At 39.3% G+C, this 16,927-nt stretch overlaps 1 protein-coding gene across 9 annotated transcripts in view; it reads right to left on the bottom strand.

Moving 5' to 3' along the window:
* Nucleotides 1-2,187: 2,187 nt before the first annotated feature.
* The window catches only part of pbx3b (pre-B-cell leukemia homeobox 3b), an 86,357-nt gene continuing 71,617 nt past the window's right edge, over nucleotides 2,188-16,927 (bottom strand). For 2 of the 9 annotated variants that reach the window (XM_081349891.1, XM_081349890.1), the window contains exons 5-10: nucleotides 15,216-15,351; nucleotides 13,331-13,360; nucleotides 9,965-10,130; nucleotides 8,785-8,897; nucleotides 7,731-7,820; nucleotides 2,190-3,894 (exon numbers count right to left, since the gene is read on the bottom strand). In XM_081349891.1, coding sequence (XP_081206017.1) covers nucleotides 3,802-3,894; nucleotides 7,731-7,820; nucleotides 8,785-8,897; nucleotides 9,965-10,130; nucleotides 13,331-13,360; nucleotides 15,216-15,351 — 628 coding nt within the window. In that variant the 3' untranslated portion in view covers nucleotides 2,190-3,801. Of the gene's footprint in view, nucleotides 3,895-7,730; nucleotides 7,821-8,784; nucleotides 8,898-9,320; nucleotides 9,399-9,964; nucleotides 10,131-13,330; nucleotides 13,361-15,215; nucleotides 15,352-16,927 lie in introns of all 9 variants that reach the window. The other 7 variants (XM_081349893.1, XM_081349892.1, XM_081349894.1 and 4 more) reach the window with 6 other exon arrangements.

Raw genomic sequence — 16,927 nt, forward strand, 5'->3', positions numbered from 1 at the left:
ATAACTTTACATCTGAGGTGTTTAAAGACTCCATTTGTCCATTGTTTATTTCTAAAGAAACACGACAATGTATAAAAGGTTCCATTACCTTGTATCTTACGTTATGGCCCCGTAGAAGACGTTTTAGTAAAAATAGGCTAACGATTGTGTCAAACCACGCGACTCTCTGTCGCACAGTTGAGAAATTACCGTATAGACAGGAGGAGAAGCTTGCAGGCAATCGAGGGGGGACGTGAAGGCATAAAGTCCGATAAAGTCAAGGGAGAAGCCCATAGAGAGTCATAAAGTTGCTCCTGCTCCTAGCTCATGGACAACTCCTACTCACGCTCTCTGTCTCTGCAAGATTCGGAAGGGAATGATTCAGATTTCTCTTGGCACAGCTACTAGAACAGTGATCTCAAACTCAATTCCTGGAGGGCCACAGCTCTGCACAGTTTAGCTCCAACCAGCTCCAACTCACACCTGCAAGGAAGTTTCTAGTAATCCTGAAGACTTGATTAGCTGGATCAGGTGTGTTTGATTAGGGTTGGAGCAAAACTGTGCAGAGCTGTGGCCCTCCAGGAATTGAGTTTGAGATCACTGTACTAGAAGACTTACAACTGTCAGTCGGGTTGCTCACGTCCACATCTACGTCGTCAAGCTCAGTTTGAGTCTGCGCAGTACGCTCAGCCATCAGGAAGTGAGTGCTTCTAATTGCACTCTAACTTCACTTTTTTCCGTTGAATCCAATGGGATCGCTGTGTCCATTTGTTTTACTGTCTATGATCGTAATCGCACATTGGAGGAATGATCATAAGATCAGTGTAGGATGGTTTCAACGCAACATTTCATAAATGAGGCCCCGCATCTGGTTAGGAAACGGCATAAGAGTAAAATGGCTGCACTTGTTCTTATTCTAAAAATAAGGTTGTTTGATCTGTGATCCGGGATCTGTGACGCCACACAAGCAAATATATTTGCATTTGACTGCCTCCAGTGCAAGACATCGACGAAAAGTTATGCATCATTGCACCATATGCTCTGCCCACTGGCATTCAGTTGCTAAATGGCTGACATTCGCCTACATTGGATATGAGCGCCACGTCGCACCAAAAGAAAACAGAACCCATTATAATCACTGACTCTCTCTACACTGAATACAGTATATAGATGCGCGTTCAGTTTCTGACGTACTCCACGCACTTGAGTCTGTCGACAAGACAAATGGAAGAGTGGAAAGCGTTCGCTTTGAATACGGCCACATACCCTATGGAATGTGTACACCACTAGGCCTCATCACCACATCATCCCAAACTGTCACTATTATGTATTATTAAAATAAAAAAAAGCGCTGGATGTGTTCCATTTTTCAGCTTTTTTCCTTTTTCGTTTTAGCCTTTATCCATTCTCTACAAAGCCAGACTCTCATAGGAAGCTCAAGCTTGACTCATTGTCTAGACATCACATCCTGTTTATTTGTTAAAATAAAAAATAAAAAAGATTTTGGCTGGAGTGCGAATTCACAAACAGGCCAATTAAAGGAAGCTATTAATTTAGTTGCATTTGTCAAAGGGCTCAGGCAACAATTAGTACTATTAATGCAATCTTGTCACATGTCGCCATGCCACATGGAATAGCTTCTCACAAGCTGTTCCATGGATCCCTATCAAACCAAATAATTCATTTGGCCCCAGCAGCCCTCACTATGCTAAAATCCCTCTCTTTCTCTTTGACAGAGAACAAGCCTGCAGGGAGAACCATGCTTTCTATGTGGGGACTGTCAATTCTTCTTAGAAGCTCTGTCATGCGCATGTGTGGTTTGCATAGACGTGTACTAATGCATTTAAGATATTGGCGTATGATTGTCTAAGTAATGTGACACAAGCACTTACGCGTTAGCAAAATGGGGTGTTGTGTTTAGTTCGGCGTGTGTGCTTGATTTGATACATGCGCGTTGGAGGAGAATAAATCTTTCACTTTGTTGAAATTGGCATGAAGAGGTATTCATGCAAATGAACAAGACCTTGTTTTTTGATATGTGCATGGATCCACATGTGTATGCATATAACAGAAGTACAGTTGTTTTCATATAAAAAGTAATGTAAACCAATGTAATAACTTTAATCAATTTCAATCTGTTTACATTATATTATTATTATTAGCATCATCACTTCAAGTGCAATTAAAACAAACAAGGCAATATCAAAACTGTCATGAAAGGAAAACCGTTTATTCATGTTTGAAATTACACATAACTACCACAAGGAAGACTTTTCAGTCCAGGGTGTAGTCTGGTTAGAAAGAAACACGAAACATCTTTAATACATTAGAACCACTGTCACAAATAAATTTTGTATGACTTTTTTTTTTTTTATCAGTTTCAGAATCACATACGATACAAAAAAAAAGAAAAAAAAAGAAAAAAAAGAGAAAGAAAGTTGGAACCCTGTCACACAGGGTTTGAAATGTACAATTCTGAATACTGAAACCTCTATGCATTACAGGTTTTCTTTTTTTTTAATCATGGGTTTTTATTTATTAATTTTTTATTTCTTTTTTGCATGAATTAGTAACAAGATGAGCAACATTCAAAATGTTCTTCAGTATTTACAACAGTTTTACTGTTTGGTGTTAATTTTATGATCGTATTTCCCCCTCCCTGTTCCGTCCCCCGAGATCCAGCACAAAATTCCCCTCCAACAGCCACTGTACTCTCCATACTCTCAGTGTTATTTGTATTATTAATATTATGGTTCTTTTTTTTCTTTTTTTCATTTAAAAGTTGCAACAAAGCAACTTAGTTTTCTTAGAAGGTTAAAATATACATTAGATTACATAAAGAGCGAGAGACAGAGAGAGCAAATTTCTTACAAGATGGAACCAATCCAAACTAACAAAAGTAAAAAAGTATTTTTAAAAAGACCAAAAAAACTGAAAAAAGAATGACAGAAATTAATAGACAAAAAGCGGTGGTGGTGATTTTGTTGAGAGGTAGTCAGTGAGAGCACTATAAGCTAAAGAAATGTTTTAAATCTATTGGTTTTCTATGAGTTTCAATGAGGTAATAAAGCTGAGTATTTATTTGTGAGATGTATAAATACTCTCAAGCTATGTCATATACAAGAATGTTTTTGAATGGAAAATTGCCAGAAAAGCATCCAACAAGATGACCCATATTTCCTTTTTAAGTCTTCTACACTTTCTTCAATAATTGTAGCGAACTGAATATTGATAACGTTTTGTGTTTTAAAAAAAAGACATAAATTGCCAGGCATTTAAAAATCACCCCCCAAAATGGAGTGGATTGCCTTTTGTAGGTGGACTTGTTAAGGTCATTGCTAGGTGTGACATTAATACAAAATAAAAAATTAAAAAATCACAAATGAATTCCCCAAGCTGCCTTCTATAGCATTTAGCCCTGTTAAATGCATCGGTTAGCATCATATGAATATACCTTTGTAAGTATCAGTTGTATTCCTGCACTAAAGCTTTGCCGACAGTCGGTTAGAACAATGGAGAGGGGTTATGACCAGTAATTAAAACAAATAACAGTTTGAGCTTGTACACTTTAAATGATAAAAGAAACATATTGGTTTAATATGATTGGAGAGATCGTTAGTAAAAACTGCAGTGGACTGATGTTACGGCTAAGAAATGTCCAGCTTCCAAAACACTGTGGAAAAGCACTGTGGATGATTCCATTAGGATGTTTCTGGATTAGCTGTGAGAGTTTATTCTGTGTCTCTGATTGGTCAGTCTGTGGTTTTGTAGTTCTGTGATTGGTTATCCACAGCTTGAGAAGGGGCCGTGTCAATGAGGAGATCAGTTCGAGGTATCAGAGTGCACACTACCAGGGCCTTCTGTAGGGGAGATCACAGAGGATGGAGTCGTAGCATCCTGCCATCCCCCATTACCCTAAAAACAAAACACAGGGAAAAAAAAACTGCGATTAATATTGTTGGGGGTAACGAAAAATGAATAAAACCGTTGAAATGCCAACTGCAGTAATGAAATATTTGAAATAGCACAAATATACTTTATGTAATTAATCTCACTGCCTCAGTGCCTCTGCTGCTGACCTTTGATGATCCAATTTAACCATACTAATAAGCAAAAATTGCTTTAGATAAACAGCATGTTTGTGTTTATTTTTTGTATTTTTTTTTTTGCTCAAGTAAGAGTGTTGAACATTCTCCTACTGTGTCATTTCACTTTTGGTGTGAAAGATCCTTTACTTTTGCCAAAATCAGAACAAGCAAGCCCATCCCACGTGGGAAAAAGTAACGCAAAAGTAACGTAACACATTACTTTCCATAAAAAGTAAACTAACCCAAAGTTACTTGCGTTAGGAAGTTGCAACATTGTAATGCATTACTTTTAAAAGTAACTTTCCCCAGTATATAAAATAAATTATATATATATATATATATATATAAAAATAAATGTGTGTGTGTGTGTGTAAATAAAAATTTTAAATATATATGCCATTTTGTAAATAATCTAATATAAATACAGTAAAAAAAGATATATGTATTTATATGTACTATGAGACATCCCATAAATCTTGTGCAATTTGCTATGTAAAAGAATATAAATTTCCAGTATTCATATATTCACAGAAGCATGTGTGACGAGAAGTGCGGGTGTGTTTGTTTGTCTGCTTGCAGTGGAGTGTGTGCCCTAATCCTGGTTTGTACGTGCGAAGCATGCATACATATGCATACTAATATATTAAGAAATTAATAAGAGAGAGTGTCTCCTCTGATCTACTGTCTGACATGCCGACGGCCATCTTGCCACGTTAAACCCACATTGGCTTCTCCCTCTCTCTCGGTCCCCTGCTTCCCTCGCTCTCAGAAAACAAATTCGCATAAATGTTGTGGCCAATGGGAACGATTGCTGAAATCAATGTCTAATCAGATTTCAGCGGTGGGCCGACAGCTTGTCGCTCCATATTTTGATGTCAGTCAAGGGGAGGGAGGGGGGGAGCTCGAAGGATGCTGAGTGGAAGTGACGGTGCAGGCCTTTCCTCCACCCTGCTCGCCTGAGTGCTTCTGATTCAATCGCTCGGCTCTCATCGGAGACTAGCCTTTGCTGGATAGTTTCCCTCCAAAATAACGCTTAAATCCCCCCATCTAATTCTACCTCTCTTTCTCCATATCACCACAACAGAGAGTAAAGATAAGCCATAGTTCCCAACTGGTAGGTCACGACCTGAAAATCTGTAGCAGATAAGTTACGAAAGGGTTGTGGGCCGCAGAAAAAAACAAAAAACAAATTATTGTGCTTTTATCATGGGTTTTGGTGAATATTTTTAAATGTTTGGTATCAAAGGCAATGCATCAGAACAAATGCGACAGTATTTAAATTGTAATTATTTTGTAAAAGCGTGTAAAATTAAGCAGATGCCAACCTGAGGAAATGCTCTCATTCTCAAAAATCACAAACAAAACTATGAAAGGAAAAAGAAAATGTGAAATTAGAAATTTGCAAATAAGGATAAACTGGCCAAGTAAAACCTAATAAATTGTCAAATAAACATGGTGAGTAATTGGCTTAATATAATCAAATAAAGTATATTAACAATAAGCACAGTGAATCATTGGCTTAATATAATAAACATAATAAATTATAAAAATAAACATGGTAAATTAGTGCCTTAATATAGTATAGAAAATTATGAAACAATAATAAACATGGTGAATCATGGGCTTAAGGTACTAAATTATAATGAATTATAATAATATTAATGAACATGGTGAATCATTGACTTAATATAAATCAGTTATAATAACTTACTAACAATAATAACACGAATATGGTGAATAATCAATAATTATTTAGTTGTTTAATACAATGTTCGTTTGATGGAGTTGTTACTTCATGTGAAATCTGGATGCTGAAGAAAAACTGTTGAGAACTACTGCGTATTTTGCTAATGAGGTGTTTGGTTATCAAAACAATCTGTCTGTGTTTCTATAAAAATCATGGGGAGATGTGTGTGCTTGTGCAAGTGTCTGTGTGTGTGTACGGGGAACTGTTCAGTGGCGGAATTAGGATTTTGCTGATTTAGAGTTCCTGGAACTGGTCAATAAATAGATTGTGCTGGTCTCCTCCAGCCACAATGTCTGGACTGATGCTGAAACGCGACCGTTATAAGGAAGTCTGCTGTACTCTGATGACATGGATCACTCGCATTCAGCCTGACACACACACACACACACTTGTTGTAATGATAGAGTGACTTAAGCAGTGGACCAGAGTGAGAGAGTGTGAAAGTGTGGCGTTTGAGTCTGCGAGAGGCTGACACTTCATCTGCACAGCTACAGGCCAAAGAGGCCTCCGAACACACACACACACACACACAGCCGTCTCAGCATTAGCCACAGACACTGCCACGTTTGGGCCTCACTGCTGTGAAAAATCAGGCATACGTTTTGACTTATGACATTTATCGTTGTGTGCTTTGCTAGAGTTAATTCATGCAAATGGAGCTCTAACAGTCATCAGAAAATACACATATGACAGCTATGCTCTATTAATTACCTCACTGCAAATTATTCCTCCATCTGATTGCATCTGTTTCCCAATAGAAAGTGATTTGTTTTGCTTTTGGAAAGCTCATTTATCTTTTTTGATAATGTACAAGTACCATTTGGACCGATAAATAAGCTGTTTTGTATTATGAATAAATAATAATCTATGACACGTTTTACTGGCTCATCTGATGCTATTACAAAGCCAGAAAAAGTTTTGTAAGTTCCTATTTTATCAGCTCAGCAGCCACAGAGGATTGTCAGTCAGCAGGTTTTTTTTTTTTTTTTAGATTAAGGCTAACACATCTAAGTTTATATATTTATGAACAGATATAACATCTAAACCTGTGTTTAGCTCAAGGAAGATAAATGTCTGTATTTCACTCTTCTCTCTCTCTCATCAAATAAATGAGTCTTTACTCTGATGGTTTCAGATTACGCAGTGCATGGTGGGGAAAAAAAAAAACGCATCATATCAAACCTCATCAAGGAAGATAAAATTCATGCCTGCAGAAGGCTGCAGGCAATCATACTTTCATATTTCATCACGTTGATAAGGATATTGCAAATTCTTTGAAGCATTGCAAAACAGGCAAACAGAGGCAAGACGTGCTAGTAAAAGCCTTTTCATCTTACCACGTTATAGGTTACTGTAATAGGAACTGTTTACACAGGCAACAAACTGACTTAATATATTTCTGAATCTCATTTTCCTCACACCACTCCCAAATACTTCAGCCGCTTGAGCTTTTACTGAGCAAAGCATTTATTCCCGCTTTTAAAATGGCCATATTTTCCGCTTTATGCATATTATGGGATAGATACTCCTGTCATCCTCTGAATCATCACTCTGTTTGTTGTGGAGTTTGGATTTATGGTGGTTTCTTGCTGTCTGATCCTTCTAATTTATGTTATTATAATAACTATATGTAGTGCACGTTACAAGTTTAACAACAGCATTTCTTAGTAAATGCCAAGCTTGAGATTTACATTATTATGTTTAAAAAACAAACTATAGCAAATTCTTAACAAAAGTAAACTATAGCAAAATCGTGTTATTTTTTGAAGATTTATTCAGCAAGGGAGCATTAAATTGATCAAAAGTGACAGTTAAGAGTTTTCTAAATAGAAATAACAGCATTTACACTGTTACAAAATCATACATTTTGCATTTTACAACTTGTACATTTTTATAGCGACTGAGACAGTACTTACATTCAAGCCATGTGGACTATACATCGGATTCCCCCCCAGGGCATCATTGTATCCTGCCGTCTGACTGATAACATGGCGCAGGGTATCCACCTGCAGAGCACACAACAGGAAGTCAAGCTTGTCAACATTCTGTGCTTCAGGAACGCATGCAAACATCAACACAGTGATGTATGGTTAAAACAGACAAAGGCAATGGTGTTTAAACGAAAATTTGATGGCTTTGTTGTTTACTAGATGAATCATACTAATGGAATATGCAGATAAATGGGATACATATGTGGTTTAATGCAACATTTAGGACAACATATGAGTTTCCCTTCTCTATTGCTGTCTGGCTATGATTACTTTATTTCCAAGCCTGAAACATAATAACATAGAAAGAAGGAAAGCAATCATTTTGATTTGGATTTGAAATTCTACAAAACACAATAGTATTCGCACATGACAACAGTTGGAGGAGAATACGGTACGTGACAACACATTAACAGAGCGTGAGCAAATATCGAGAATCTGATCAATCTTCAATACACATTAACTTCTCTATTTCTCTCTCCTTCAAATGGTGTCTTTTAACATGAGAATGAAATGAGCTTATGTGAATATGGAAAAATGGGGATAATCACAATGAACAGGGGACAGAAAAGGATATAGAGGTTTGGAGGAAAGAACAGTACCATACAACCAATACCAACCCAAGAGCTCAAGTCAGAGCCAAATGCATTCACAACATCAACTACAATAAGGGGTCTGTTCCAGGATCAATATACTAGCATACTGCTGTAAATAATGAGTTTCTATTCAGAAGGACCTCTTATGGGCTGTGATATGGTAATTTGGTTGGGGGTCTAGACTGGAAAGGTGAAGGATCCGTCCATATCCAGACTACTTATTAATCTTCCATGACTATAACGAGACTAATTGTTAAGGGGGTTGATCAAATCTGTATCACTGTCTATATGTTGAGGGGGAGGGGGTTGAGTTTTTAATGTGGATGGTAGGCTAGCTGACAGGTCTGCTCTGGTTCACAGCCCCAGTTCCTGTGCGTAGCGCCTACCTGTGACTGCACATTGGCTCCGACTTGTGCCCCTTGGTAAGAATCCCCATTCAGATTCTGCATGCTCATGAACATGTCCCCCGAGTTTGGGAGGTTAAAAGAACCTGACGAACCTAGAAAGGAAAGATGTAAGGAGCTGAATAACGAGAGGATGAGAAAGAGAAAGAGAGGCTATCACAGACTCACACATACACACAATGTGTACAAGGACAAACGCGCACCACACACCACGCTAGGAAGTGATGCTCAGAAAGCAAGCAACAAAGGAAAGCAAAAGAAACTAGGGAGAAATGAAAGGATGGGAATGGTGATGGCGGCTAGGTTGCAATACATCTCTACAAGGGCACATGGGGGTCACCAAAAATGCCAAAATGGGGGGGTGGGTCACAAAAAGGACAGAGATGGAATATGGAATTGGAAGTCTAAGTTTTCCACGGGGGTTCACACCTACTCCTACTCTAGTGGGCTAGTTCATACGGGGGATTATATGCCAATGACAAGAAGGACAATAAGAAGCTTATGGAAAAGGCCAGTACCAGTGAACATGTTGGTTAATAGAGTGTTTTTGTTCTCTGCAGAGTCCAGCTGAAATTCTTCATCTTTCATCTGGAATCCTGGGTGCAAGAAAAAGGGGACCCCTTAAAAATTGCTTACCCACAACTCTTCAGGGTCTATGCTATGTCCATATCACAGTCAAATATTCTGCTTATCATGTCTGAAGAGAATACGTTTAAGAAACACTGCATCATTCTGCTAATCAAATATTGATTATTATTCCAAACTATACAGTTCTTTATGAGTGTAACATGCTCCGAGCAAGATATTTCTATAAAGTCAACAGGGGCAACACTGTCACATTTATGGATAAGAAGGGAGTACAGTGGGTGAGGATTATCTCTTCTATACCAACCAACACCACCACCCTCCCACCCTTCAATACTTCAAACATATTCAGCATGTGCAACCCGCTCACACAGTTTCTGCTTGACTTTACTCGTCTCGTTCAGCATGTATAGTCTCAGAGGCAGGCGAGTGAGGCTTATCCCCCAGGCTGGGACCTCTCACTGTCACAGCAGCCAACCAGCGTGCCAGAGGGAGCAGAGGTTCAGAAGGGACCAAGCTGAGATAGGGTACAGCTGGTTGGTTTTTGGGGGCTCGTCCGGGATCGGTGTAAGCTTACCAGAGTTAGGTGTGGTGGGTGAGTTGGTCTGACTATTCTGGACGGCGGCAGCTGCTGCGTGCGCGGCAGTCACGGCTGTCTTAGCGGCGTACAGGTTGGCCTCCTCCTGGAACTTGCCAATGTTTTTTTTGTAGCGGATCCTCTTGTTGCCGAACCAGTTGGATACCTGAGGGAAAGATGGAAAGCAAAAAAAGAGGGGGAAAAATAGGAGGGGGCGTCAGACGTCAATGCAGACGAGGTACTGTGCACTGAGCAGAGTGATTGTTTCAAGATGTCATGTTTGGGTCCATCAAGTCCACAGTCCCCAGCCTCCCACAGTAATATCCGCTGGGCATGCAGACTAATTAAGCGATTATCAGACAGGGCTTGTGCGTTATTGCGGATGGAGGCGTGACATGCTCTCTGTTTGTCTCTAGACAAAACCAACACACATGGGGCTGCTCATCTTGTGGCAAAATTAGGATCAGTGTTGTGCTGTGGGATCAGGTAGCTAATGCCAAACTTTCCTTGTAAGGCTAGCTGAGATCTTGCTAAAAATGGTTTGTTCTTGTCCTTGACCCCATATAATAAATAAAAATATTCTCAATAATTGTTTTAACATAAATCTTTCTTCTGTTTTTACTTTTACTAGCTTTCTTTAAAGGTAACTTGGAAACATTCGTTGCCTTGATTTCGAAGGCACGGCTTTTATGCATCTTAATAACACTAATGTTCTTTTCTTTTGCATAAAACCACTTTTGTGCTCTTGCCTGAAGACAAATAATAGACATGATAATAACCACAACTCACATAGTACACCTAAAAGCAGCCACACCGCCTCAACCCAATACATTAATAATTACAATAATGCTAATTCTACTAAAAACAGCAGCCAGAAAACAATATGATCTGGGTCACATGGGGGGTGGTAGATGTGCAAATGCTAGCACTGCATAATTGTGGAATAATAAAGAGATTAAGGGTTGTTTCTTAATAGCCCTATAAATTACGGTGGCCTGTCGCCGTGGCGATCTCTCCTGCCGTATTCCAGCTCTGGCTGGACTGGAGGACCAGAGAGCCTCAGCCCCTTAATGATGCTTTATTTAATTTCCACCTCTCTGCTTCCATTTTAATATCTCCAGCAGCCCGAGCCACACTATGCTACAGCGGCTGAATTTACATGACATCAGATCATTTCTACCCCCACCATGCCTCTGCGCTTCTAAATCTTTAATATCTAGGCAATTAAAATTAATGACCATTCAGCTGAAGCCACCACCGTTGGCAGGCTTTTGCCTTAACATCAATTGTTTGATGGGTTTACCTAGAGGTTAAACTAACAAGCAAGGTTTAATTGGAAGCAATGAAAGCACTAGCCGTCATCCTTTTTACTTAACCTGCTTATGAAGCAGTTTAAGGCCATGGAAAAAAGGCACGCAGAGTCTCCTTAAACTTTTCCTTTAGCTGTTCCTAACCCTAACATTTCATATTTTAACAAAATAACATATAACTCATTTAAATGGTTGTTCTCTCTTTTGCTGCATTTTTTGCCTTTAGGTGAGTCAATAACAAATAAGGGTGTCCGAGAGGTTTAAAATAAGAATTTATTTTAAAAATCTAGTACAAGAACTCTCAAATGTAATCTTTGTATTCATACTGGTTTCATACATTAAAATGTTTTATTTCACTTGACAAAATGTTTTTTAAATACTAATATTTTGCCTCAGTGCATATTTGGTCTTGATATTTATGTGAGGACACCCTAGACTAGAGATGCAGTAGACTTCTATGCCTGGAACCCGATACCTGGTTTATTTGCTTTAAACCAATGGAGAGGAAAGCCTGTGTGGGTGTAGTAAATAATTCACCACTACTCCCTCCCCAAGCTTGGGTCAATACACCACTAGTGTCACTGAAATGGGATGGATGATCTTACCCAGGTCTCAATACCTCCCGATTTATACTGCTTCTCTTGCTGAGAGTGGAGCTTAAATGGAGACTCAGACTTCTGGCTTCATCACACACACACACACACACACACACACACACACACACACACACACACACACACACACACACACACACACACACACACACACACACACACACACACACACACACACACACACACACACACACACACACACACACACACACACACACACACACACACACACACACACACACACGCACACGCACAGACACACACACAATTCCTGTCATTGGCGGTTGCAGTGGCCAGGGCTGCTGATATTATCAATAATGAAGCGGTCTGCCTCAGGTTAATGTGTTAACTATTAATGCAGAGCTCTGCTACATGTATAATGAGCTGAAATATTGATAAGTGTCGTTCGTTTGAACCACAGGAAGATCGAAGCGGAAGAACAGCACTTAATTGGGTGATGGGCATCACACTTTGTGCTTGCTCATTTGCAGGGTGCATGTTATCCCCTCTAGACTCAGTGCCTAAAATCATAGTTGTTATGAAAACTCTTTAAAAACAAAAAGCATCATGTGACCCAGTACGCCATGGTGCTCAATTAGAAGGCAGAACATCACACATGCACACAGATCGTGCCCAGATAATGAGGTTGATTCTGTGCACTGAGTGAAGTGGTGCCTGATAAAGGCGACTAAATTTCATCAACAATAGCATTAACACCACACATCACTTCTAATCAGCATATGTTTTAGATACAAGGAAAAAGGCAAAGCAGGCAGTCTCTGGGATGTACATGTTCTAGAATTTGTACAAAAAAAATGTACTACCTTAGAAATGTATATATATATATATATATATTTTTTTTTTAAACACACCGCAACATTTTTACCTATTTTTTTTAATGAAAAATATAATCTTTAACACTAAAATTGAAAAACAAAATCCTCCAGCATATTATTAATTTAATGAAATATATTTCCAAATATATATAAAAAGGTTAAGTTCCTGAACATATGGAGAACACACTTATTAAATACGATGTGGGGTAAATGTCTATCACAGAAATGTCAAAATATACAATGACAAGACATAACACAATCAAAAGGGACACATACTTTTAGAAGTTTGACAATCGAGTGAAATTCTCTAGGGAAGAGTGAAGGGGGAGTATATATATATTTATATTACATAAATACTGTCTGATATTTAGTTTGATTACTGAGCACTCCAAATACAGTCCCATTCGACACTTATTCAGTGTGCAGATTTTTTGTCACTAAGTTCAGAAAAAGGTAGACTTTTGGGGAACAGAGTGCTGAGTATATCTAAACATATTCTAAGGTATTAGTGAACACACATAAAGGGGTGACAGAATAAAGGAAAAATCAACAATAAAGTAAAACAAATGGCACAAAAAAAGTGGAGCAGGAGAAGTCATGACATACCTGTGCCACTGTGATGGTGGTTCCCACCCCCTGAAGGCAAAAAAGAATGGCTTTTACAGGATCTGACTCTGAACAACCCTCCATAAGCCCCTCCCCACAGAGAAAAAATAAACATTTATTACATCACAGAGTATGCAAATATGCTCTAAGACCAATAGGTTAACAGTACACATTTTCCTTGACCACCTCTGTGACAATTTGAAAAAAGGAAAAGAGTTTTGTCTGTGGGGAGATGGGTGTGGGTGGGTACTCTTGCCTTCAGGTGGATTCTGAATTTCGCTATTAGAGTGGGAAAACACTATACTCTTAATTGCTTTGCGAAAATGAATCACACTGTGCGACTAAAAGTTTTATCCCTCTTCTTTCTCTCCTACACACATACACTCGCATGCACACACATTTACTCTAAAACACAATGACTGACACAGATCACCACAAACTGTGGCATCCATCCACAACAGGGTACACGCTGTGTCTTCAGGCCCTGCATGAGACTCAGCTCAGTGGAAGTATCAGACTGATGTGTTAGAGCAAACAGGTATGCATGCTAGACAGTGACGAGAGAAAAGAAGAGGACAATGAGAGAGAGTACGCTGAAGAGCCTTTCTGGTGTGATCAATCTTGGCCCTGTCCCAAATGGCACCCATAGCCCTCGCGATCCTCCTCCGAGTCCATACTTTGCCACATGGGCTGCTGGGTAACATTCAAGGATGCATAGCTGCTGCAAAGTGGGTGCATGGGTAGGTTTAGAAACCTAAAATGACAAACTGGACACCATACGAGCAAAGGTCAAGTGACCATAGGTCCACATTAAGTGCACCATTTGAGACAGGGCCTTTGTTTGCCTCATCTGACCTAGCCTTGCCAATTAGCTGCTGTTAACCTAGATTATGGTACTACCCTGCTGCCAAAACCAGCTTAAAATAGCCTAAGATGGTTTGATGGTCTCAAAGCCTGTCAAGCTGTTCTGTTGGCTGATTTTAGAGGGGTCTTGGGAACTTTTCAGCTGGTCAGGCTAGGAGACCAACTGGCCAACCATGTAAAGCAGCTGAGCACCACCTTAGCCAGGATGGGAGACCAGCTAGACCAGGGGTTTTCAACCCTGCTCCTGGAGACTAACTTTCCTTCAGAGTTTAGCTCCAACATTGAGCGACTTTGAGCAAAATTTCTATAGACACTGCAGCGGTCATTTGATGTCACACTCTGTAGCATTAAAAAAAAAAAAAACACAATTCAACATATTATACATCCAAAATGTAAACAATATGCAGTCTACTCCACTTTACTGCAACTCTTCAATCCTGCAGATTTAAAGTTTGCGTTCTTTTAAATGAGTTACGAGTTCAGTCTTCTATCAGTCACACATCTTCACGTGATACGAATTCACCAAACTTGAATTTTGGAAAGCATTTCTTGTCTCCTGCATTAGTACTGTATGTGTATAAACAGAAGTCAATGGAACGAAAAGTGTAGTGTGACCGCCCCTTAAATCAAAAACATGAACCATTGAATCAAGGTCTTCAGGATCAATTGAAAATTTGAGGCATATTTGTTGGAGCAGGTTGGAACTAAACTCTATGGGTCTCCAAGAGCAGGGTTTAAGATCCCTGTGCTAGACCAGCCGAAGACAAGCTTAGCCAGGTTGAAGGACCATCTTAAACCAACTAAGACCAGGATAGGCCTGCAAAATAGCTTAGACTGTTTTAAAATGCTTTTTTTTTTTTTTTTTTTTTTTTTTTTTACAGGGATGGCATTGGATTTACCTAATTAAACCCTGGGCATGGTGACTTTAAGTCTTCAGGCTTTGATCTGTCATTATTCATTCTTTCCAGACTATCCAACAAAAATGGGGCATGTGCTACATGGATGGGTGGTGTGGTCTCACCTGGGATACTGTTATGCTGCACTTCTTAGCCAGCTCCTCTTTGGCCTCTTCACTCGGGTACGGGTTACTAAGATGTGAGTAAAAATACTCGTTCAGGATCTCGGTCGCCTGCTTGCTGAAGTTCCGCCGTTTCCGTCTGCCGTTGGACAACAAGTGGAGGAAGGCAATTAGAGAAACTCAAATAAAACCATGTGTGATGGCCAAACTCATAATGAACTGCTGGCAGGAAATGAAGTCAGGAAGGCTATTATCGGAATACATATGTAGACACACAAATGGAGAGTTGTTACGTTATCGGTTGAGCTCTAAGCGAAGCGTGAAATGTTCAGTGTTTAGAGCAGCGAGCTTTCCCTCTCTCTTTCTCCCTCTCTTGTGCTTTCTTTCACTCTGATGGGGGCGTTTAGAGTTGCTCAAGCATTCCCAGTCAGAGCTGTATCTTGGGACATTAGGGAAATCAGGCCATGGCCAGCTGAACACTGTTCCTCAAGTACAGGGGCAGGGCCTGATGGAGTTGCACTTACCGCCACTCACTGCGACCCACCCCGCCACAGTTAAGCGCTGGCTTCTTTCTCTCGCCTTGTTTAATGCCTTTCACACGAGTGGCCGGCCAAATGATTGTGCTTCCGCTTCACTTGAGCGTTCTCCTCGAGACCTCATCCGTTCTTTTCTCGTGTTCACTGCATCATTTCTCTCCCCTCTATGTCTCTCCAGATCTCCTCTACCAACTGTTTGTGATTACAGTAATCTAGACCACCTGCCGATGACCTCCTACCCACCAAATGCAAATGACTTCATTTCCACTCTATAAAACTCTTAACTGCTTTCAGGTGCTTAGTATGACTGTGTTTAGTGGATGGCCTCTAGGCTCTACAACCCTTGTCTTGGCAGTACCACATCTTAACCGCTAATGGTTGAATAAGGTTGAATATGTTATTGTGCTCGACTGATAACAGGTGCCTGAACCCTGTTTGCATAGATTATAGGTCAAATGAACTCAAAATTGAGCTAAAAACTATTCCTACTTCAAGTAACAATGGCACCTTAACACTTACGTTAAGTTGTACTTAAAAATGTCTGAATTTAAGTTGTACTTAATGTCTGAATTATGCAAATAAAACATTAAAGTGGCATCTGCAGACAAATGATGCTAGAGATTTTTTTCAGAGCTAACTTCACCTTCTAAGCCATTACTGTAAAATAACTGATCCAAAGTTCCTCTTAATGGAATTATGAATCTGCTATCCTCATTTTGAACAACTTTTTGTCCTTGTTTTGAACAAATAGCTATTTTTCTTTAAAATAAATATCACTCGGTTTGATATTTTGTTATATAATGAAATTACATTTTTAAGTGTGCTTGAAGGTGCAGTCACATTAGTGAAATTTGTATTAAATTTCACAGGCAAATATGGTCCATTGTCTATAGTGTAGCGATGAATGAAGCACCGCTAACACAGAAGTCTCTTCAAGACTAAGGGCAAAATTTGATTGGGGAACTTTTTTTGCCCGCACATGAAATGTCCAATTGCACAGGTTTCCTATTAATATGACTGACTTGACCTCTAAAATTTCAGTAAATAATGATAAATGTGACCACACCCTAAATACATTTGGGCCATCATATTTGATGGTTAACTTGAAATCATATTCTCTAATCATCACTTTCTTGTATATAGCACATTACATGTCTTATAATGTAGACAAATCACACA

The sequence above is a fragment of the Scardinius erythrophthalmus genome (assembly GCF_964197995.2).
Source record: "Scardinius erythrophthalmus genome assembly, chromosome: 20".
Lineage (NCBI taxonomy): Eukaryota > Metazoa > Chordata > Actinopteri > Cypriniformes > Leuciscidae > Scardinius > Scardinius erythrophthalmus.